The sequence below is a fragment of the Oncorhynchus tshawytscha genome, linkage group LG16 (assembly GCF_018296145.1).
Source record: "Oncorhynchus tshawytscha isolate Ot180627B linkage group LG16, Otsh_v2.0, whole genome shotgun sequence".
NCBI lineage: Eukaryota > Metazoa > Chordata > Actinopteri > Salmoniformes > Salmonidae > Oncorhynchus > Oncorhynchus tshawytscha.
Genome location: NC_056444.1, coordinates 39,672,395 through 39,696,338, shown reverse-complemented (window position 1 = coordinate 39,696,338; position 23,944 = coordinate 39,672,395). Strand labels below are relative to the sequence as shown.

At 43.1% G+C, this 23,944-nt stretch overlaps 1 protein-coding gene across 1 annotated transcript in view; it reads right to left on the bottom strand.

The window, feature by feature from the left end:
* The window catches only part of LOC112215150 (rab effector MyRIP-like), a 147,942-nt gene extending 129,461 nt beyond the window's left edge, over window positions 1–18,481 (bottom strand). The window contains 2 exon segments of the mRNA XM_042299152.1: window positions 4,925–5,064; window positions 17,928–18,481. Of these exon segments, the coding sequence (XP_042155086.1) occupies window positions 4,925–5,034 (110 nt within the window). The 5' untranslated portion in view covers window positions 5,035–5,064; window positions 17,928–18,481.
* Between the last annotated feature and the right edge of the window lie 5,463 nt (window positions 18,482–23,944).

Genomic DNA, 23,944 nt, shown 5'->3' with positions numbered 1-23,944 from the left:
ATCCCTTGGGAGTCAGTGCTGTTTGTTCTCTTTTCTTCAACCATCTCTCTGGCTGAGCTCTGAGACTGAATTCCCTGTGCTGGTGTAATGAGACACTCCAGCAGGCTGGCTACAGTGAGAGGAGGAAGCAGGCCAGAGGTTGGACAGCAGATACGGTAACTGTACAACATAATTGGGTAAAAAGCACATCATCTTGTACATGTTAAGAAGGAAATATACTGTAGCAAGCCATACTAAGCAAGCCAACATTTAACAATGTTGACATACAGTAGCAATAGTTTCTAAACAATTTAGCTCACTGGAATTACAAATCACTGAGTAAACAGAGCTTTAGCAATAGTAGTAGAACAATAGCTATACATGTTTAAAAGGCTGTGAAAACGTGATTTTCCTGTGTTTTATATACATTTCCACACTGAGGTTGGAATAATAGTGTTATTGTGAAAATTATGATAATGTACATTTAGTGTAAGAGCTGTTTGAAAAGACAGCCTGAAATTTCAGCCTCTTTTGGTGGGATGGATTTTTGGCCTGCCTGATGTCACCCGGTGGTAAATTAGTTAGACTAATAAGAGAGATCCAAACCTCTGCCAAAAACGGCTAGTTTTCAGTTTTCCCCACTCAGACCATTCCCAGACTTGCTTGAGAAATTGCTCTTTGCTATGGAGCTATTTTTAGTTTCGTTTTCACCGTTTTAATTGAAAACAATCACAGTAAGGTACTTAATTGTTACCCAGAAATGATTATTGAGATACAAATGGCTGCATTGTACCTTTAAGAATTCTCTTACATTGCAGAACTTCGTACAGAGTCGTACAGAAAAGCTAATATTGCCCATTTTTAAGGCGCATGTTAATACTAGCTAGCTTATAAGTTAGTGCACATCACATTATCAAAAAGAAACAAAAAAAACATAAGATGTAAATACTTAATCTAGAAAAAAAAAATGTTATGCAGCTTTATTGTTAAAGTTAGGACAATTCTGATGACTGGATTAGACCAGAAAGAAAAAGGTCAACATTATTGTGTTGTGATGGATTACTAATACCGCAATACTTTTTCTGCCAGAGGTCTTCTAGGACCCTGTTCTCATCTGTTTGACCAGAAATCAAAGCCTTTGCTTTTTCCTAATGCCCATACACGTGTAACGGTTGAAAGCTGCTTGCTTAGCGAGTACCACTTCCGCCTGATTCGGCTCACACGAGGCTCGAACACAGGACCTCTACCTAGCTAGCAAACATGACAGCCCACCTGAAGCGTCTTACCAGTTGGCGCTACGTGAGAAGCTGGCAATTTGGCAGCGCAGGCGGAGTAGTAAGTTTCACACATCCCCATGTTCTACATTCACCTCTAACACTTACTCAACAAAGACCCCACCATTGAGCTGAGAGCAACTGCATATCCGAGTCACAACTGTAAAGGGCGTCACGCTGCTTGCTTAGGGAGTACCACTTCCTCCCGATTGGGCTAACCCCGAGGCTCGAACCCAGGACCTCCGCACTCCAATCAAACTCAGGAGTGTGAATGAATTTGAGCAAGTGTCCAGCACTGCTCAGAGCCCTCGACTGGCAAATATCGATTTCTCAAGAGCAATGATTATGGCACACCGTTGATTCTGTTATGAAACAGAGAGGGTCCACAGAGAAATCAAAAACCAACAGAAGACGTAATAACTTTTCGGAACAATACAGACCAAATCGAACTAACATAAGACGTAACTTGATTTGTTGTCAGCGGGCATCTAATATATCTAATATACACTGCTCAAAAAATAAAGGGAACACTTAAACACAATGTAACTCCAAGTCAATCACACTTCTGTGAAATCAAACTGTCCACTTAGGAAGCAACACTGATTGACAATAAATGTACATGCTGTTGTGCAAATGGAATAGACAACAGATGGAAATTATAGGCAATTAGCAAGACACCCCCAATAAAGGAGTGGTTCTGCAGGTGGGGACCACAGACCACTTCTCAGTTCCTATGCTTCCTGGCTGATGTTTTGGTCACTTTTGAATGCTGCCGGTGCTTTCACTCTAGTGGTAGCATGAGACGGAGTCTACAACCCACACAAGTGGCTCAGGTAGTGCAGCTCATCCAGGATGGCACATCAATGTGAGCTGTGGCAAGAAGGTTTGCTGTGTCTGTCAGCGTAGTGTCCAGAGCATGGAGGCGCTACCAGGAGACAGGCCAGTATATCAGGAGACGTGGAGGAGGCCGTAGGAGGGCAACAACCTAGCAGCAGGACCACTACTTCTGCCTTTGTGCAAGGAGGAGGAGGAGCACTGCCAGAGACCTGCAAAATGACCTCCAGCAGGCCACAAATGTGCATGTGTCTGCTCAAACGGTCAGAAACAGACTTCATGAGGGTGGTATGAGGGCCCGACGTCCACAGGTGGGGGTTGTGCTTACAACCCAACACCGTACAGGACGTTTGGCATTTGCCAGAGATCACCAAGATTGGCAAATTCGCCACTGGTGCCCTGTGCTCTTCACAGACAAAAGCAGGTTCACACTGAGCACGTGACATATGTGACAGTCTGGAGACGCCGTGGAGAACGTTCTGCTGCCTGCAACATCCTCCAGCATGACCGGTTTGGCAGTGGGTCAGTCATGGTGCGGGGTGGCATTTCTTTGGGGGGCCACACAGCCCTCCATGTGCTCGCCAGAGGTAGCCTGACTGCCATTAGGTACCGAGATGAGATCCTCAGACCCCTTGTGAGACCATATGCTGGTGCGGTTGGCCCTGGGTTCCTCCTAATGCAAGACAATGCTAGACCTCATGTGGCTGGAGTGTGTCAAGAGGAAGGCATTTATGCTATGAACTGGCCCGCCCGTTCCCCAGACCTGAATCCAATTGAGCACATCTGGGACATCATGTCTCGCTCCATCCACCAATGCCACGTTGCACCACAGACTGTCCAGGAGTTGGCAGATGCTTTAGTCCAGGTCTGGGAGGAGATCCCTCAGGAGACCATCCGCCACCTCATCAGGAGCATGCCCAGGCATTGTAGGGAGATCATACAGGCACATGGAGGCCACACACACTACTGAGCCTCCTTTTGACTTGTTTTAAGGACATTACATCAAAGTTGGATCAGCCTGTAGTGTGGTTTTCAACTTCAGTTTTGAGTGTGACTCCAAATCCAGACCTCCATAGGTTGATAAATTTGATTTCCATTGATAATTTGTGTGTGACTTTGTTGTCCGCACATTCAACTATGTAAAGAAAAAAGTATTTAATAAGAATATTTAATTCATTCAGATCTAGGATGTGTTATTATAGTGTTCCCTTTATTTTTTTAGCATTGTAGTTACACGGGTCTTTACTGGTCTAAACCACTTTGCTCCAACTCTGGTTCCTTTTAACAAAGCTTGATCATTTCTTTAATGATCCACAGAATTCCCATTGAAAATGTGCAACTTTTTACAAGGGCATTCATCCTTTTAGCTATTCATCTTTTTAAACAGAGAGAAACACCAATGGCTTGACATGGTGTTTTTTTCCAAAGGTTTCTTTGGTTTTGATCATTTGAATAAGACTTTGCTGAGAGGACATATTGTATTTCCCAGTAATTCATGGAGAAGCTAGCTAGCTGTTAGCCCGGTCTTGATTAGACAAACCCCAGAAGGGTCTAAAAATGTTGCTGACTCAAGACCACCGCTGTCTGGTCAATAATAATGTAGCCTCGATCCAGCCTTCCCCCTTATAAACTGAGTAAATGTGAGATTACAGAGTCTGGCAATGCAGGATATAATACTGTTCTGTAACAATAATAATAAATGTTCTTCACTGGGTAAAAAACAAAACAAACCAATAACAGACTGCATTCATGTCGATACACATCCTACCATGGAAGGTCAACACTGTGGTGTCCTGTAACACAATGATAGGCCTAGAAATGTAAAAAGCTACTGCAGTACAGTGGAAAAACACTTTGGTCTCTTGATCAAATGTGGGGACTGGAGAGCATAACACTGTATAAAGTGAAACTTGACAACACTTTAAATGAATATGTACATGTATTTCCATATTCAGTTTGATAGATCTGTATGATCATTTCGGAATGGCTCGAGGCATCCTCACAAGAGGCTTGCTGATGCATCACAAACCAGACGGTCTGATCTGCCTATAAATCTGATGACCGATTCCCACAAGAGCCTGTCAACATCAGAACACTGTATCCCCTAGCTGCAGCTTGTCACACAGAGAGAGAGAGAGAGATACAGAGGGAGGGATAGATGGAGGGGAGAGGGAGGAGAGGGTTGAAATGTGAGGAGAAGGACAGAGGCAGATAGGCATAATGGAGGAGGAGGGAGAAAGCCTGTCGGATCTGACAGAAGACTTTATCTCTCAGGGATGTGTGAAGAAGCAGGGTATGACATCAGAGCAGCACCCTGAGGCCTGACCCCCAACCAGACCCTGACCTCAAGACCCTGCAGCAGCACCCCGTGGTGGTGGCAAGGCCAGGAGAGATGGGGCGCAAGCTGGACCTGTCGGGCCTGACGGACGACGAGGGGGAGCACGTGCTGAAGATGTCTCACATCCACACAGTCTGACTAGGCTGAAGAGACAGTCACGTCTTAGCCCCCCTTTAAATCCAGCAGGATCAGCACAAATATCTTTCCCGAAACATCTTTACTCAAACTCACACAGTTATGTGAAAGATTTGGATAACATGGCTATCAGCTAAAAAGAAACACTCTTCTCCATTGGAGAAGTGTATTAACTTTCGTAAGGGGAATCGTATACCAGGTCGTCCTGGGGGCACCAAATGTTCAGTAATTTAATTTGTGTTTTGAGTTGTAAATTGACCAGGAATAAAACATTTTCCGAAAACATGGTACACTTCAATTATCAGACCCGCAAATCCCATTTTTCATACAGTTCCCTCCCCCTTCCCCCAATCCCCCATCTCACCTGAGCCTGTCCTCCTCCTTCTTCCTCAGCTTCATGTCCCTCTGCACCACCTTCAGCACGTGCTCCGCCTCGTTGTCTGTCAGGCCCGACAGGTCCAGCTTGCGCCCCATCTCTCCTGGCCTTGCCACCGCCACGGGGTGCTGCTGCAGGGGGGGGGGGTCACAGAGAGAGTAGAGGAGAGGGTCCATAACTGTGTCTATAAAGACTCTCTCACCGAACAAAAGCAAACTCAACATGTAAAGTGTTGGTCCCATGCTTCATGAGCTGAAATAAAAAGAACCAAGAAAATATTCCATATGTACAAAAAGCTTACTATGCACCCGGAAAGTATTCAGACAGTTGACTTTTTCAATATTTTGTTACAGCCTTATTCTAAAATTGATAAAATACTTCTTTCCCCCTCTATCTACCCACAATAACAAAGTGAAAACAAGTTTAGAAATTTTTGCAAATGTATTTTAACTCAAAACAAATTAAGTGGCCCAGCCAGAGCCCGGACTTGAACCCTATCAAACACCTATGGAGAGACATGAAAATAGCAGTGTAGCGACGCTCCCCATCCAACCTGAGAGAGCTTGAGAGGACCTGCAGAGAAGAATGGGAGAAACTCTCCAAATGCAGGTGTGCCAACCTTGTAGCGTCATTCCCAAGAAGACTCGAGGCTGTAAACACTGCCAAAGGTGCTTCAGCAAAGTACTGAGTAAAGTGTCTGAACACATATGTAAATTATGTATTTCAGTTGCTAACATTTCTAAAAACCTGTTTCGGCTTTGTCATTATGGGGTATTGTGTGTAGATTGATGAAGGTATTTTTTTTAAATTCATTTTAGAACAAGGCTGTAAAGGAACAAAATGTGGAAAAAGTAAAAGGGGTCTGAATACACTGTATTTCTCTAAAATATTATGTACACATTTGTTTACATCTGTTAGTGAGCATTTCTTCTTTGCCAAGATAAATCATCCACCTGACAGGTGTGGGATATCAAGAAGCTTATTATATAGCATGACCATTACACAGGTGCACCTTGTGCTGGGTACAATAAAAGGCCACTCTAAAATGTGCGGTTTTGTCATACAACACAATGCCACAGATGTCTCAAGTTGAGGGAGCATGCCATTGACATGCTGACTGCAGGAATGTCCACCAGAGCTGTTGCCAGAGAATAAGCCACCTCCAACGTCATTTTAAAGAATTTTGCAGTACATCCAACCAGCCTCACAACCGCAGACCACGAATAACACAACAGCCTAGGACCTGCACATCCGGCTTCTTCACCTGCGAGATGATCTGAAACCAGCCACCCGGACAGCTGGTGAAACTGAGGAGTATTTTTGACTGTAATAAAGCCCTTTTGTGGGGAGAAACTAATTCTGATTGGCTGGTCCTGACTGCACCCCTGCCCACTCATAAGAAATCCATAGATTAGGGCCTAATTAATTTAATTTCAATTGATTGATTTCCTTATATGATCTGTAGCTCAGTAAAATCGTTGAAATGCGTTTATATTTTCTGTTCAGAATACATTCCATTTCCAGCATTTTTGTATTGTAGTGTATACAAATTTCCATGTAAATGAACAATAAAGTAACTGCATCTTACATGCATACGAGTGTGGATGCAGCACATCCCTATTGAGTGAAATGAGAGAGGATGGAAAGAGAATGGTGAATCATAAGCTCAGAGAATTATGCGCTCTGTGATTGACCTAGCCTCATCCTCAGAATCCTTTTGACAAGGATGGACGGAAGTGGTAGGCGTCATATTCAGTTGTTTCATACCAGGAATGTGAGTTGCCTTTTGTTATGTCAAATCTAATTGGCAATCAATTTCCAATGTCATACTGTATGTTGAAAACACATCTCGGTTTTCAGTCAGCTTATGATATATATCTATAGATGTGTGTATGTATATATACATACATACATACATACATACATACATACATACATACATACATACATAATAGATGAAGAGCACATAAGGCCACAAACACAGTGTCACGTTCTCAGCAGCTTCAGTGTGGGGGGAGCAGAGAATTCTTTCAGGCTGGGTCTCAGTAAGCTGCTATGGTTCAGCTTAAATGCATAATGATGCCATTCACAAGACCACCCACTCTCGCTTAGACATATGAGAGCACTTCTTTTGTACGGCGCAGCGCGGCTCGGAACGGAATATACCGGACCAATTTCTCTCTCCATGTCCCTGGATTTCAACCGCTAACTCTGGACATTCATACCTGGATCTCACAGCTAGCTAGCTGCTATCTGTGTGACTATCGGCTTTCGTCGATTCGGGAGCAAACATCAATTATTCCGGAGCTAGCCAGCTGAAGAGTTCCATCAATCACTCGAGCTACAATCACCTATCCGGACCCGTTTTACTGCCTACGCGGAGCCCCACCGGGCCTTCACAACTGGACTGCCGACGTTATCTACCCGAAGGAGTTATCCGGCTGGCTCCTCCGTCGCGACGTTACCTGAACGCCCATCTGTGACCCGCTAACCTTTAGCTGTCTTATCGGCTGCTATCTGAATAGACAATCGGACTATTTATTTATTTATTTGTATTATTATTATTATTTCCTTTTTTCTTTTTTTTCTTGGGCCTCTATAACTATATTGTTTTTATTTTTTTTGTTGTTGTGTGATTTGGATTAATCCCCTCTACCACACGGAACCCCACCAATCTACTGACGGAACGCAAGAGGTGGCTAATAACAGACCTCCATCCTATGCTAGCTTGCTACCGATGGCCTGGCTAGCTGTCTAAATCGGCGTGACCCCCGACCAACCTCTACTCACTGGACCCTTTTGATCACTCGACTAAGCATGCCTCTCCTTTATGTCAATATGCCTTGTCCATTGCTGTTCTGGTTAGTGTTTATTGGCTTATTTCACTGTAGCCTTTAGTCCTGCTCACTATACCTTATCCAACCTATTAGTTCCACCACCCACACATGCAATGACATCTCCTGGTTTCAATGATGTTTCTAGAGACAATATCTCTCTCTTCATCACTCAATACCTAGGTTTACCTCCACTGTATTCACATCCTACCATACCTTTGTCTGTACATTATACCTTGATGCTATTTTATCGCCCCCAGAAACCTACTTTTACTCTGTTCCAGACGTTCTAGACGACCAATTCTTATTGCTTTTAGCCGTACCCTTATTCTACTCCTCCTCTGTTCCTCTGGCGATGTAGAGGTGAATCCAGGCCCTGCAGTGCCTAGCTCCACTCCTATTCCCCTGGCGCTCTCTTTTGACGACTTCTGTAACCGTAATAGCCTTGGTTTCATGCATGTTAACATTAGAAGCCTCCTCCCTAAGTTTGTTCTATTCACTGCTTTAGCACACTCTGCCAACCTGGATGTTCTAGCTGTGTCTGAATCCTGGCTTAGGAAGACCACCAAAAATTCTGAAATTTTAATACCAAACTACAACATTTTCAGACAAGATAGAACTGCCAAAGGGGGCGGTGTTGCAATCTACTGCAGAGATAGCCTGCAGAGTTCTGTCCTACTATCCAGATCTGTACCCAAACAATTTGAACTTCTACTTTTAAAAATCCACCTCTCTAAAAACAAGTCTCTCACCGTTGCCGCCTGCTATAGACCACCCTCTGCCCCCAGCTGTGCTCTGGACACCATATGTGAACTGATTGACCCCCATCTATCTTCAGAGCTCATGCTGCTAGGCGACCTAAACTGGAACATGCTTAACACCCCAGCCATCCTACAATCTAAACTTGATGCCCTCAATCTCACACAAATTATCAATGAACCTACCAGGTACCTCCCCAAAGCCTTAAACACGGGCACCCTCATAGATATCATCCTAACCAACTTGCCCTCTAAATACACCTCTGCTGTCTTCAACCAAGATCTCAGAGATCACTGCCTCATTGCCCGCATCCGTAATGGGTCAGCGGTCAAACGACCTCCATTAATCACTGTCAAACGCTCCCTGAAACACTTCAGCGAGCAGGCCTTGCTAATTGACCTGGCCGGGGTATCCTGGAAGGATATTGATCTCATCCCGTCAGTAGAGGATGCCTGGATATTTTTTTTAAATGCCTTCCTAACCATCTTAAATAAACATGCCCCATTCAAGAAATTTAGAACCAGGAACAGATATAGCCCTTGGTTCTCCCCAGACCTGACTGCCCTTAACCAACACAAAAACATCCTATGGCGTTCTGCATTAGCATCGAACAGCCCCCGTGATATGCAGCTGTTCAGGGAAGCTAGAAACCATTATACACAGGCAAAGTGTTAGAAAAGCCAAGGCTAGCTTTTTCAAGCAGAAATTTGCTTCCTGCAACACTAACTCAAAAAGGTTCTGGAACACTGTAAAGTCCATGGAGAATAAGAACACCTCCTCCCAGCTGCCCACTGCACTGAAGATAGGAAACACTGTCACCACTGATAAATCCACCATAATTGAGAATTTCAATAAGCATTTTCCTACGGCTGGCAATGCTTTCCACCTGGCTACTCCTACCCCGGTCAACAGCACTGCAACCCCCACAGCAACTCGCCCAAGCCTTCCCCATTTCTCCTTCTCCCAAATCCGTTCAGCTGATGTTCTGAAAGAGCTGCAAAATCTGGACCCCTACAAATCAGCCGGGCTAGACAATCTGGACCCTTTCTTTCTAAAGTTATCTGCCGAAATTGTTGCCACCCCTATTACTAGCCTGTTCAACCTCTCTTTCGTGTCGTCTGAGATTCCCAAAGATTGGAAAGCAGCTGCAGTCATCCCCCTCTTCAAAGGGGGGGGACACTCTTGACCCAAACTGCTACAGACCTATCTATATCCTACCATGCCTTTCTAAGGTCTTCGAAGCCAAGTCAACAAACAGATTACCGACCCATTTCGAATCTCACCATAACTTCTCTATTATGCAATCTGGTTTCAGAGCTGGTCATGGGTGCACCTCAGCCACGCTCAAGGACCTAAACGATATCTTAACCGCCATCGATAAGAAACATTACTGTGCAGCCGTATTCATTGATCTGGCCAAGGCTTTCGACTCTGTCAATCACCACATCCTCATCGGCAGACTCGACAGCTTCTTGGTTTCTCAAATGATTGCCTCGCCTGGTTTACCAACTACTTCTCTGATAGAGTTCAGTGTGTCAAATTGGAGGGTCTGCTGTCCGGACCTCTGGCAGTCTCTATGGGGGTGCCACAGGGTTCAATTCTTGGACTGACTCTCTTCTCTGTATACATCAATGAGGTCGCTCTTGCTGCTGGTGAGTCTCTGATCCACCTCTACGCAGACGACACCATTCTGTATACTTCTGGCCCTTCTTTGGACACTGTGTTAACAACCTTCCAGGCAAGCTTCAATGCCATACAACTCTCCTTGCGTGGCCTCCAATTGCTCTTAAATACAAGTAAAACTAAATGCATGCTCTTCAACCGATCGCTACCTGCACCTGCCCAACATCACTACTCTGGACGACTCTGACTTAGAATACGTGGACAACTACAAATACTTAGGTGTCTGGTTAGACTGTAAACTCTCCTTCCAGACCCATATCAAACATCTCCAATCCAAAGTTAAATCTAGAATTGGCTTCCTATTTCGCAACAAAGCATCCTTCACTCATGCTGCCAAACATACCCTTGTAAAACTGACCATCCTACCAATCCTCGACTTTGGCGATGTCATTTACAAAATAGCCTCCAATACCCTACTCAACAAATTGGATGCAGTCTATCACAGTGCTATCCGTTTTGTCACCAAAGCACCATATACTACCCACCATTGCGACCTGTACGCTCTCGTTGGCTGGCCCTCGCTTCATACTCGTCGCCAAACCCACTGGCTCCATGTCATCTACAAGACCCTGCTAGGTAAAGTCCCCACTTATCTCAGCTCGCTGGTCACCATAGCATCTCCCACCTGTAGCACACGCTCCAGCAGGTATATCTCTCTAGTCACTCCCAAAACCAATTCTTTTTTTGGCCGCCTCTCCTTCCAGTTCTCTGCTGCCAATGACTGGAACGAACTACAAAAATTTCTGAAACTGGAAACACTTATCTCCCTCACTAGCTTTAAGCACCAACTGTCAGAGCAGCTCACAGATTACTGCACCTGTACATAGCCCACCTATAATTTAGCCCAAACAACTACCTCTTTCCCTACTGTATTTAATTTATTTATTTATTTTGCTCCTTTGCACCCCATTATTTTTATTTCTACTTTGCACATTCTTCCATTGCAAATCTACCATTCCATTGTTTTACTTGCTATATTGTATTTACTTTGCCACCATGGCCTTTTTTTGCCTTTACCTCCCTTCTCACCTCATTTTCTCACATCGTATATAGACTTGTTTATACTGTATTATTGACTGTGTTTGTTTTACTCCATGTCGTTGTATGTGTCGAACTGCTTTGCTTTATCTTGGCCAGGTCGCAATTGTAAATGAGAACTTGTTCTCAACTTGCCTACCTGGTTAAATAAAGGTGAAATAAAAATAAATACATTTTAAAAACTTCAAGACCGCCATCTCTGACTGTCCACAGGGGGAAAGTATCCTGGCATTACTGGATGGGATTTCAGCATTTCACATTTCTATTGTATATCGCACTCTTAAGGTGGCAATACCCTGCCTTGTATTTCTGCCTGACTAAGGAACAACTGCTTTCTGGACACACATTCTAATAATACTTTGAGTCTTTCTCAGTTGCACAAAGAGGCTTCAAGGCACCCTGTGGTACAATACCTGTGTCCCTACTAATAAAAATGATCCTGGTGATGAGAGAGAGAGGGGAGAATACAGCACAAGGCCATAGCCCCGTCCTACCCCTGGCTCTGCCGCTGGACTTCCTGGAGTTGATTGCTCTGTCGCCGACGTACGGTAGGAAAAGAGGAACAAGCTATTTATTGTACTGCATCTGCCTTCGGCTCAGGCATTGGGGAGGGCCATGGCGGTAGGCAGGTAGTACAGCCCTAGGGTGCATCCCAAATGGCACCCTATTCCCTATATATGGCACTCCTTTTGACCAGCACCCATAGGGCCTTGGTCAAATGTAGTGCACTATATTAGGGAATAGGGTGCCATTTGGGGTCGACAAATGTATAGACTAGTGGAGGGAAAATGTATCATTACTCCAAACCCACAGGAGGAGGCAGTTATTCAGTCATGCTTTTTATAGTCATGTCAAGGACAGAGGGTGGAGGGCATCAATTATGCCTCTGTGTGTGTCTGCATCCGCTCGCCAGGGTGACTCAGAGATTTAGGCTCCGTGGCAGCCAACGTTCCACACAAGACTGTTTTCATTGATGATGCATTCCCTATTACACGTGCACGCATGTCCACACACACCCTCCCGGGCAGATGTCACCACATTTGTGTCACACACTGTCAAACACACACCCACTATCCCACAACCTAAAACAATAGCACAAATTAGGCTTGGATCAGCCTGAATGCAGCAGCACAGCAGGATGTGTGGATTATACAGGTTGCATCCCAAATAGGCTCTGGTCAAAAGTAGTGCACTATATAGGGTGCCATTTTGGGATGCAGGCATCAAACTGTGCTGATCTGCTACGGTGTTTGGAAATTGTGTCGACATCGTTTCATTGTCTTCTAAAATGGGTATAGCCTATCCTTCAAGACACATGTTCACTCCCAGAAACTAGCTATATCGATTTCAAAGAGCTAAGATAGATAGCTCTTTTACCTCGTACTGTGCACCAAAAAAGATACTGTTGCATTAAAGCATGGATCATTACTAAGTGAGTCACTGCAAGCTCTAGTGAATGAAAATAACAACTCATAACAGATGTCATGCGACTCATGTCCACAAAACACAGGGAATCAGACAGCCCCATTCAGAGTGCCTCCACTCTGGATTGAGGTTTTCCCTAGGTACAGATCTAGGATCAGCTTCTCATTCCCAAATCCTGACCTTAACCATTAGTGGGGGAAATGCAGGACTGAGCCCAGATCAGCGTCTAGGGGCAACATCACCCTACTGCCCTAGAAGAGATCGCTATGCTAATCCATCACCACTGCGTAACTCGGACTGATGAGTCATCAACACATACACTATCAATCCCACAATGCAAAGCTCCTCTTCATTATATAGTGTTTCGCCCGATGCCTTCTCTTTACGTAAACAAACCATGCTTGTTGTTGCCCAGCTTCGTCTTCACTGCCCTTGTGAGTGAGTAAATGATGGCTACTGAACGAGTATTGAGAGAACAGGCATTGGGATTATGTAACATAGCAGCAACCAGGACATGACAATGGTTGGATAGAGGATGGACAGGAGAATGAAAGTCCTGTATCTCTCAGCTAAGGATGTTCAAGATAGAATAGACTCCCTATTTTTCACGGACAGAATTGCACACACTCAAACGGAAAATACAAACATACTGTACATGGATGCACACACAAAAAATTATATTAGGCACAGATCTATAGTAGTTTAAACTGTACCATAACACACACACCCTCAGTGAGATCCTTACTGCATGTATAGCAGGGGTGTAAAACTAATTTAGTCCCGGGGGCAGCATTCTGTCTTCGACGAGGTCAGGAGGGCCGCACTGAAAATTGGTAGTGCACTATTCTCTGCCGTCAAACATTCATCGTTTTGGAAATGTGTTACGCTCTCCGACTGTCTAGCTATCAATTCAGTGATTATTAGCGAGCTGGTCAAGAAACTATGAATGTAGGTCCATTATCACTTCTACACGTTTCTTTCCCCCATACAGTAATGGTGTCAACGCAACCCGGCTAGGGCTTAACAGCAGATGGATACATGAAAAGCAGACCCGTGTGTGTGTGTGAGCTCAAAATGCAGCAGCAGCCAAGCGCTAAATTAACTGCTTGTTTTAGCCTCTTCGAGGCAAGCTTAGGGATCAGTGCTCAGCCTTAACCAGAAGGGAGAGAACGGCTCTCACGGTCTACGTCTTAAAATGGCACCCATATGGTCAAAGGTAGTGCACTATGTAGGGAACAGGGTGCCATTTGGGAGGCTTCCACCAAGTGACTGAGAAGGACATTTTTTATTCTAAAAACGCATCTTATGAATAAAATGAATGAACTTATCCACTTGAGGTTTACTCGTTGGCATGCTGTAGGGCCTACGATGTGTGACGCATAGCATGGCTCTGTGCTATTAGGGTGAATGCTGGAGATAGAGGGTGTGAAAACAATTTAAATAGATCATAGATGATACTCCATAGTGGCGCTGTCACTTTGCAAAAGGGGCACCTAAAGCACAAGAACAGATTAACTGGATTTGAAAGTCCACCAAGTCTCTTCAAAAAGTGTCCCATTTATCTGGCATAATTGCCTTTGCTTGTGTCTATTTGGCCATTTGTCTTTTCTGACTAATGTGTCAGGAAGTAGACCGTTTCCACTCCTCCTAAGGGCTTAGAAGTAACTAGGGGAGAATCTCAAGTGCATACTCCTTGCATCCTCTCTCCTCACCTGGGGCGGCAGGGTAGCCTAGTGGTTAGAGCGTTGGACTAGTAACCAGAAGTTTGCGAGTTCAAACCCCCGAGCTGACAAGGTACAAATCTGTTGTTCTGCCCCTGAACAGGCAGTTAACCCACTGTTCCCAGGCCGTCATTGAAAATAAGAATTTTTTCTTAACGGACTTGCCTGGTTAAATAAAGGTAAAATAAACCTTCTCAAAACCCATTGGATGAAAACACCAGCGGTCCCTCCCCGCTGACCTTCTCCTCCAATGGGTTTTGAGAAGGAGGCAAGAAGAGAGGACAGGACGCGAGGAGTAAGAATTTGAGATTCTCCCTAGGACTATCTGTCAGGAGTAGCCTCCATTCTGGGGCTTCGCCCCGAACACCTGGTCATTTGTGACTGTCAGTCATCTTGTTATCACACCCCGCACCTGCCTCCCAATTACCACCCTCTAGTTGGTGCCAAGGTGAGAATATGCTGCATTGTATTCACAACCTGCTGGCACTGCAGCATCTAACGGTTTCTGTGAATAAATTACTGTGTAACTGTGCTGATGAACAGTGGTGTGTATTCATGGATGCCAAGGGAAGTCAGGCTCCCCCAAAAAAAAAAAAAATGACCAAGAAAAAAAACAAATAATTTATCCTTCGTCTCCCTGTGTTTTCATAATTTTCCTTCAATTCGCAAGAGGCTGAATGTATCTCACCGGAGAAAGCCCCCCGAGCGAGCAAAATAGTCCCCCTCTGTCTCTGTATGTGAAGGCCATCTATCTGATGCTGTCTGGTCATAAAGAAGATGTTGTTGACACCTGTAGCATTGAATGCAAGGGAAGCCAGCGAGCATTTGGCCTCCCTTGATAAAAAAGTATAAAATAAAAGCCAATCAGCATGAGCTAAACTGAGTGAGCTCAATTGTGAATGGTCCTGGCCCACCTCAAAAAAAATCTCAAGTTTGGATTTGACTCACTCCTATCAGATCGCGTCAAGAGGAATACGTAATTGACAGAAACAACTTGAATTGTTGCATCTCGTTGTGTTGTCCTCTGGTGGCTGGCTAGCTAAAATGGTCCCTTTCCTAAATTAGCCATGGATGGAGATAGGGATTTGGACTTGTGGTTTTACTTAATTCTCCGTACTGGCCAATGATTATAATGGGGATTCTAATCCAACCATAAATTCATACATTGTGCTCCTGGACTTAGAGAACGGAAGAAGCTAGATGTAGAAGGCTAATGTTAACTAGCTAACATTGTCCATGAAAGGGCTCGTTCTAAGTGGCGCAGCAGTCTAAGGCACTGCATCTCAGTGCTAAAGGTGTCACTACAGACATCCTGGTTCAAATCCGGGCTGTATCACATCCGGCCGTGATTGGGAGTCCCATAGGGTGGCACACAATTGGCCCAGCATCATTCGGGTTTAGCCGGTGTACGCCTTCATTGTAAATAAGAATGTTCTTAACTGACTTGCCTAGTTAAATTTTAAAAAGTTAGGCTACCTGGCTAAAATGCTTGCTAGCCTAAGGCAACAAAAATAAAAGCATGTACTGTATGACAGATTCATCGACCGTTTCGTCAACATGAAAAGAGAGGAGCATGGCATTGGCGTTTCTCCACAAGTAGGGTGTTTAATCTACTTGCAAGAACGCATGCACGCACACACAAATCAGAACTATGGCCAGCCACATTATATTTATCTTACGTTGATTGGACTAAATCGTTTCTGCTATCTTTTAGTTGTCACAGTATTTATGAGACTAAGCATTGGTGATTTTGAAAAGTTGAAGTTGAAACGGTAGCTGGAATAGTGGAGGCAGCTCCTGTGTTCTCGAAGACTTGCGGTAACTCTCCGTGGTTCGAAATCAAATTGGTCAATCAAGTCCGAAAAGTTCGGAAACATTACAGTAACTTGTCTGCCAATGCTGTAGGTCATGGAACTGTCTGTTACATGCAATATGCTTTGTGTACTTCACCGGACAGAGGTTGCGGTTTCTTATTATTGTCTCAGCCTTAGGCATATATATATATATATATATATATAATGGTCGCAAGGCATAATTATGATTCCAGAGGCATAGAGGCATAATTAGGTTCTAGAGCAAACAACGCAATTATCACAACACATAGGTTGTAATATGGCTTTTTTTCTGGCTTGGCTTCCCCAGTCATTTTACCCACACACCACTACGACACAAAAACACCTCTCACCAAATGGATGTGAAATAAAAATTGAGACTGGTTCCTCGAATGTTAACAAACACACAGGTGTATTAGATCATAGACAACTACACAATGCGGTATGTTAATGTGCCAATTGTAGGATATTGTTGAATTTCAAGACAGGTGCAGTAGTATATGACCTGTTTATTTTGATGGGTTATTCCCTTGTCATCTTGTGTCCATGAAATAATAACTCTTGAGCATTTTGTAGTCTGCAGTGTCACATAGTCAACCATTGCACACATCACACTGCTGGTCAACAGGTGAGCGCAATTGGTGTCAGTCAATGCATCACAGACAGCAGCTCTCAGTAGGCATGCTTGTTTTGCTTATATTTAGGCTCCGAATAGAAATATACATCATGGGATATAACGTTACAGTACTGAAACAAATGCCATCAGTCCCCCAGTCCAGACTTACCCTCCTAAGTGTATGACTGCAAGCCATCACTTTTTGGCAGTCCGACATTCTTCCCCGGATTTAAATCCCCACAACCCACTCTCGTGATTTACGTTCACACATTCTCCAGCATATTCATTCATCGCCATTGTTTTTTGACCTAGGCCTAATCCTTCTTGCTCGGTCAGAGGTATCCAAACACTTGTTTACCTATATAGCCCTGCATATATACCTATATACACCTGCATCATGAAATTGACAATGTTGAGACTGATATGTCGCATTCACACCAATTTTCAGGTCGCATTGCATGAAGGAGATTCTATGTACATTGGCATTTAAATCACAGTGTTATCTACACAATCATATCGAACCTCCCTAACTGGGAACACACTGGTTAAATAAACGTCGATTCCACTTAATTTCATTGAAATTACGTTAGACGTTGAATTGACGTCTGTGCACTGTGGGTCATGAAATCAATTGTTGCAGTCCAGCCTATCCATCCCCCGTTCTGACTGCCACGTTTGCAACGTTTTATTGAAACAGATTATCAATGAGAAGATGGCATGCATCAACATCAGTGATCAACAAGCATAACAGGTGTTGCTGATAAACAAACGAATGTGGTGAGTGGACGTCGGTCCCCGCTATGTGTTCTTGTTACCTTTATCATAAAACACACAATCTATAGACTCATTAATAAAGACATTAAACATTTTAATATCTGTCCTGTCCATATGGTTAGGCTATAACGAGGTAAACAAACGTTTAGATAGAAATCATGACAAGTGTCTGCCTATTTCTCAACAAGGACAAAGTTCATTTCAATCTTGCATCGTTGAATTCTTACATTTTGGTCAATGCTATTTGTGATGATATCGCAAAGGTAGACTATAATAAATGAGAAGTTAATGTGATAATCGACCACTTACACGAGCGCCGGATGACCGCCAGCTACAGTCTCCAAACAGAGGGCTCTCCCGGACACACAACGTGGAAGGAAGCGTTCAGATAAACGGACAAGTGTAAACTTCCTTTAGATGAGTCTCAGATACTTTGACAGCCTTGTCTTCAGGTTATTTTCCCCACGCAGCGGTTGCAGCAGGCACCATTGAGGAGTCACGGGGTTTGAATTACAGAGGGAGGGCGCAGACGGGCGATGTGCGGAATTAACGCTACATATCTTTGTTCTCCTTGTTGATAATTATACTGTTCAATTTCTATTAAAATCTGTGTAGCATAGGCTACAATTGGAAAGATAGCAAGGCGAGCCTCACTTTCGGTGTCTCTGTCAGGCAACGTCGTGAGATCCAGCTGCTGATTCCATCTCTGTCAACACCTGGGCATCCTGTGGGACAGCCAATGGGAGAGCCGCAAGCCAACACCGCTACTCTTTTCTCGAAGAAGCATTGCGCGCCCCGCTACCGCAGAATTAACTCGCGCGATGCATACATCCACCGACACTCCGTCTTCGGTCAGTGCTATCCGGGTCCTTGGAATGTCCCAACCCCCATTGAAGTTGACATGTAAACGTTTAATTAAGGTAAGGATTAGGGTTTTGGTTAAGGTTTAGGATAGGGACGTTCCAAGGATTCCGGATAGCACCTCTGTTGAGATGTGTGCGGAGAGACAAAAACGAGTTAACTAATTGGACATATCTCCTGTCTTTCTCAGCATTGGTTCAAATGACTCAATTAAAGTGATGATCCAGAACTTTTGTTTAATTTCAGCCAGCAATTTTGAAAGTGGTGCTCATGAACCAAAACGGGTCCCCGTTTTTTGTTTACTATGTAATCCTATTGGTACTACATCCAGTGGCGATTAAAGCATGTAAATCTTGGTGGGGCAATTTTTTTGATTTGGGATGCATGCAAGAAAAGCCACGACACAATAACAACAATACATTAATTGCAGTGCCCACAAACTGTTAGGGCCTACATAAAACTGTCCCAACAGCAGTCCCAACACCTTACCACTGCTACACCTGGCTATCAGCGGAGCCTTGTCTGGCAACGAAAGAGGCAATCCAGAATTTCGATTAAGACATTAATGAGCAAGCTAGGACGTCAGTTAGGACGCTATAGTCAATATAACTATTTGTTCAGCACTTTTGAAAAGTGCAGCGACAGAATTCAGAACATGGGCCGTTCTTACAGTGTTCTCCCTGTACACCAAGTCAGAACTGTAGGATAAATAAATGGGGCATATATGCAGACAATGAAAGCTCTTACAATATTCAAATATTACATTTCTCCAAAACAGGTTAAAGGCTACATGTGCACCACCAAGTCAGAACAATTGGCAAAATTAAGAGGTGAAAATAGACCAAATTATTAGGGTGAGGCACATGGGCAACTAACAGCTTACTACACAACATAAACTTAGTATTACTTTCTTAGCCACAGTATACATATCTCCCTGGCATATTATAATTCATGCAGAAGCATACAATACATTTTTGGACTCGCATTGTTGTGCTGTGCTCACTTGAACAGGAAGGTGGCGCAGCTGTCCTTCGTGAGCCATTTTCTGGATTTATGGTGCTTTCAAGACAACTGGGGAAAAAATTGTTTTAAAATCCTACAATGTGATTTTCTGGATTTTTTTTCTTATTTTGTCTGTCATAGTTGAAGTGTACCTATGATGAAAATTACAGGCCTCTCGTCTTTTTAAGTAGGAGATCTTGCACAATTGGTGGCTGGCTAAATAGTTTTTTGCCCCACTGTATGTATATTTTTTTTATTATTACTATTTGCTCAAAAGCCCACCTGCCCTAAATGACCGGTCGCCACTGACTATATCATTCATTTCTAATTACAGTACAAGTCAAAGGTTTGGACACCTACTCATTCAAGGATTTTTCTTTATTTAGACTATTTTCTAAATTGTAGAATAATAGGGAAGACATCAAAACTATGAAATAACACACATGGAATCATGGAGTGACCAAAAAAGTGTTAAATAAATCAAAATATATTTTACATTTGAGATTCTTCAAAGTAGCCATGCATTTCCTTGATGACAGCTTTGCACACTCTTGGCATTCCACAACGCCCTACTGTATATGTTACGTGTGTGTTTTTTTTTTTATATTCGTACAAATTTGTTTTGCGGACTGCATATTTAACACAAAATGAATAGATAATTCTGCTGTGTAGATTACGTGGCGAGCTGATAACATTCATTTGACTTTGCTTCAGAAATCAACGGGGACAGTTCAACAAGCTCTCACAGTCTCACTGCAGAATTAGATGTTCCTCCACATAATCCAAATGTGAAATTTCAAGGTTGCTCCAAAATGGCTAATTTTGAAGTGTTTTTGTTGCTCCTGCTGCTCTGTATTATTCCATTTCTCCAAACATCACATTTAGAAGTTAAGGGTTAAGTTTAGGCACTCATTCTGAATCTGTCTAGGACTGGGGTTCCGCTAGCCAACAGCCAATGAAATTGCAGGGCGCCAAATGCAAATCAACAGAAATCTCGTAAATCAAATTTCTCAAACATACAAGTATTAGGTACCATTTTAAAGATAAAATTCTCGTTAATCCATCCACAGTGTCTGATTTCAAAAATGCTTTACAGCGAAAGCTCCACAAACGATTATGTTAGGTCACCACCAAGTCACAGAAAAACCAGCCATTTTTCAAGCCAAAGAGAGGAGTCACAAAAAGCACAAATAGAGATAAAATTAATCACTAACCTTTGATGATCTTCATCAGATGACTCTCTTAGGACTACATGTTACACAATACATGTATGTTTTGTTCGATAAAGTGCATATTTATATCCAAAAATCTAATTTTGCATTGGTGTGTTATGTTCAGTAGTTCAAAAAACATGCTGTGATTTTGCAGAGAGCCACATCAATTCACAGAAATACTCATGATAAATGTTGATGAAAATACAAGTGTTATGCATGGAACTTTAGATACATTTCTCCTTAATGCAACCGCTGTGTCAGATTTCAAAAAAACTTTACGGGAAAAGCATAATCTGAGTACGGCGCTCAGAGCCCAAACCAGCCAAAATAAATATCCGCCATGTTGAAGCAGTCAACATTAGTCAGAAATAGCATTATAAATATTCACTTACCTTTGATGATCTTCATCAGAATGCACTCCCAGGAATCACAGTTCGACAATAAATGTTTGATTTGTTCCATAAAGTCCATAATTTATGTCTAGATAGCTTCTTTTGTTAGGGCGTTTGGTAAACAAATCCAAACGCGCGTTCAGGTCCAGCCGAAAGTTGGACGAAAAGTTCAAAAAGTTATATTACAGGTCATAGAAACTTGTAAAACTAAGTATAAAATCAATCTTTAGTATATTTTTATCATAAATGTTAAATAATGTTCCAACCAGAGAATTCCATTGTCTGTAGAAAAGCAATGGAACGAGAGATACCTCTCATGTGAACGCACGTGACTGAGAACGAGGCTGCTGCCAGACCCCTTAGTCAAACAGCTCTCATTCTCTCCCCCTTCAGAGTAGAAGCCTGAAACACCGTTCTAAAGACAGATGACATCTAGTGGAAGCCTTAGGAAGTGCAAAATGACCCATATCCCACTGTGTATTCGATAGGGGCTGAGTTCAAAAACTACAAACCTCAGATTTACAACTTCCTGTTTGGATTAATTCTCAGGTTTTGCCTGCCATATGAGTTCTCTTATACTCACAGACATCATTCAAACAGTTTTGGAAAATTTAGCGTGTTTTCTATCCAATACTAATAATAATATGCATATATTAGCATCTGGGACTGAGTAGGAAGCAGTTTACTCTGGGCATGCTATTCATCCAAAAGTGAAAATGCTGCCCCCTATCCCAAAGAAGTTTTAAGGTAAGGGTTAAGGTTTGGGATAGGGTTAAACCCTCCAAAAAATAGTATGGGATCCAAAGTCACGAGATAACGCCAATCCATAACGCCCAAGCAAAACCCAAGCCTACTTGATGGTAATAGCGCTCACTGTTTCTATAGTGGCCGGTTTTAAGGCATTTCCAGATGTCCAATCTTGAACGACCTGGCTGGATAGTTGCATAACATTGCAAATTAGGCTGTGTTTCTTTCCAGTTTGCAATTTTGCAATGCTTGCAACCCTGTACAGAATGATGAGTAGACTACATATCAAAGTAGAAACTTTTATGTTATGCAAATAGTAATTTAAAAGTTCAACAACTCAGCCTGTTCAAGTGGGTGAAGCACCAAGCCAACCCCCAATGACAAATAACCTTGTCACTACCAACCAAAACCTCATAAATCTAGATAACAATTTAACATTCTACTATTTGGCCTCGTCAAGTGGGGAGCAGAATTAGTGTGTCAAAATAGATTTTCCCTCCAGTCTAAAAACATCCCCCTGTCAGCATAAAGACCGGTTGTTCCTGCTGAATCAGGGCCTGGCGTGGCACACTAAACCTCAGAAATGGAATGGGCAGCAGTAGGTGTAGGGGTGGGCAGAGATCTGGCGAGATGCCACAGTGGAGCGTCAGGATGCTTTGTCTCTTTATCAACGCTTGATCTGCTAGGTGCTGACAAGATCGATGTAGAAGTGAAAAAGAAGAAGACACAGCAAAGCACTTTTTGATTCCAACAACTAGAGCAGCATTACGTTTCACCCCATCTCCTCTGCCACACTCTCACACTCAGAAGCACACAGAGAGCTATAGTGCCTTACACAGATAAGAATTCTCTATGGAGACCTCTGAGGGCTTTCTCTTCAATCTCTGTGTTAGTGTTACAGACCTTCAATAGAAATGAAGAGTGTACACACAATAACATCAGTTAACATTTACATTAACAGATATACAGTGCTTTGGGTGGAGGCGTATCTTGGAACTCCAAAGAAACAGCATACCTCCCTGTATCCCACTGCTGGCTTGCCTCTGCAGCTAAGCAGGGTTGGTCCTGGTCCAGATTGCTACTGGAAGTGGTGTTGGAGAGCCAGTAGGAGGGACTTTTTCCTCTGGTCAAAAATAAAATAAATATACAGTTGAATTCGGAAGTTTACATACACTTAGGTTGGAGTCATTAAAACTCGTTATTCAACCACTCCACAAATTTCTTGTTAACAAACTATAGTTTTGGCAAGTCGGTTAGGACATCTACTTTGTGCATGACACAACTACATTTTACAACAATTGTTTACAGACAGATTATTTCACTTATATTTCACTGTATCACAATTCCAGTGGGTCAGAAGTGTACATACACTACATTGACTGTGCCTTTAAACAGCTTGTAAAATTCCAGAAAATGATGTCATGGCTTTAGAAGCTTCTGATAGGCTAATTGACATAATTTGAGTCAATTGGTGGTGTACCTGTGGATGTATTTCAAGGCCTACCTTCAAACTCAGTGCCTCTTTGCTTGACATCATGGGAAAATCAAAAGAAATCAGCCAAGACCTCAGAAAAAACATTGTAGACCTCCAAAAGTCTGTCTGGTTCATCCTTGGGAGCACTTTCCAAACGCCTGAAGGTACCATGTTCATCTGTACAAACAACAGTACGCAAGTATAAACACCATGGGACCACACAGTCGTCATACCGCTCAGGAAGGAGACGCGTTCTGTCTCCTAGAGATGAACGTACTTTGGTGCGAAAAGTGCAAATCAATCCCGGAACAACAGCAAAGGACCTTGTGAAGATGCTGGAGGAAACGGGTACAAAGTATCTATATCCACAGTAAAACGAGTCCTATATCGACATAACCTGAAATGTCACTCAGCAAGGAAGAAGCCACTGCTCCAAAACCGCCATAAAAAAAGCCAGACTATGGTTTGCAACTGCACATGGGGACAAAAATCGTACTTTTTGAAGAAATGTCCTCAGGTCTGATGAAACAAAAATATAAACTGTTTGTTCATAATGACCATCGTTATGTTTGCAGGAACAAGGGGGAGGCTTGCAAGCCGAAGAACACCATCCCAACCGTGAAGCACAGGGGTGGC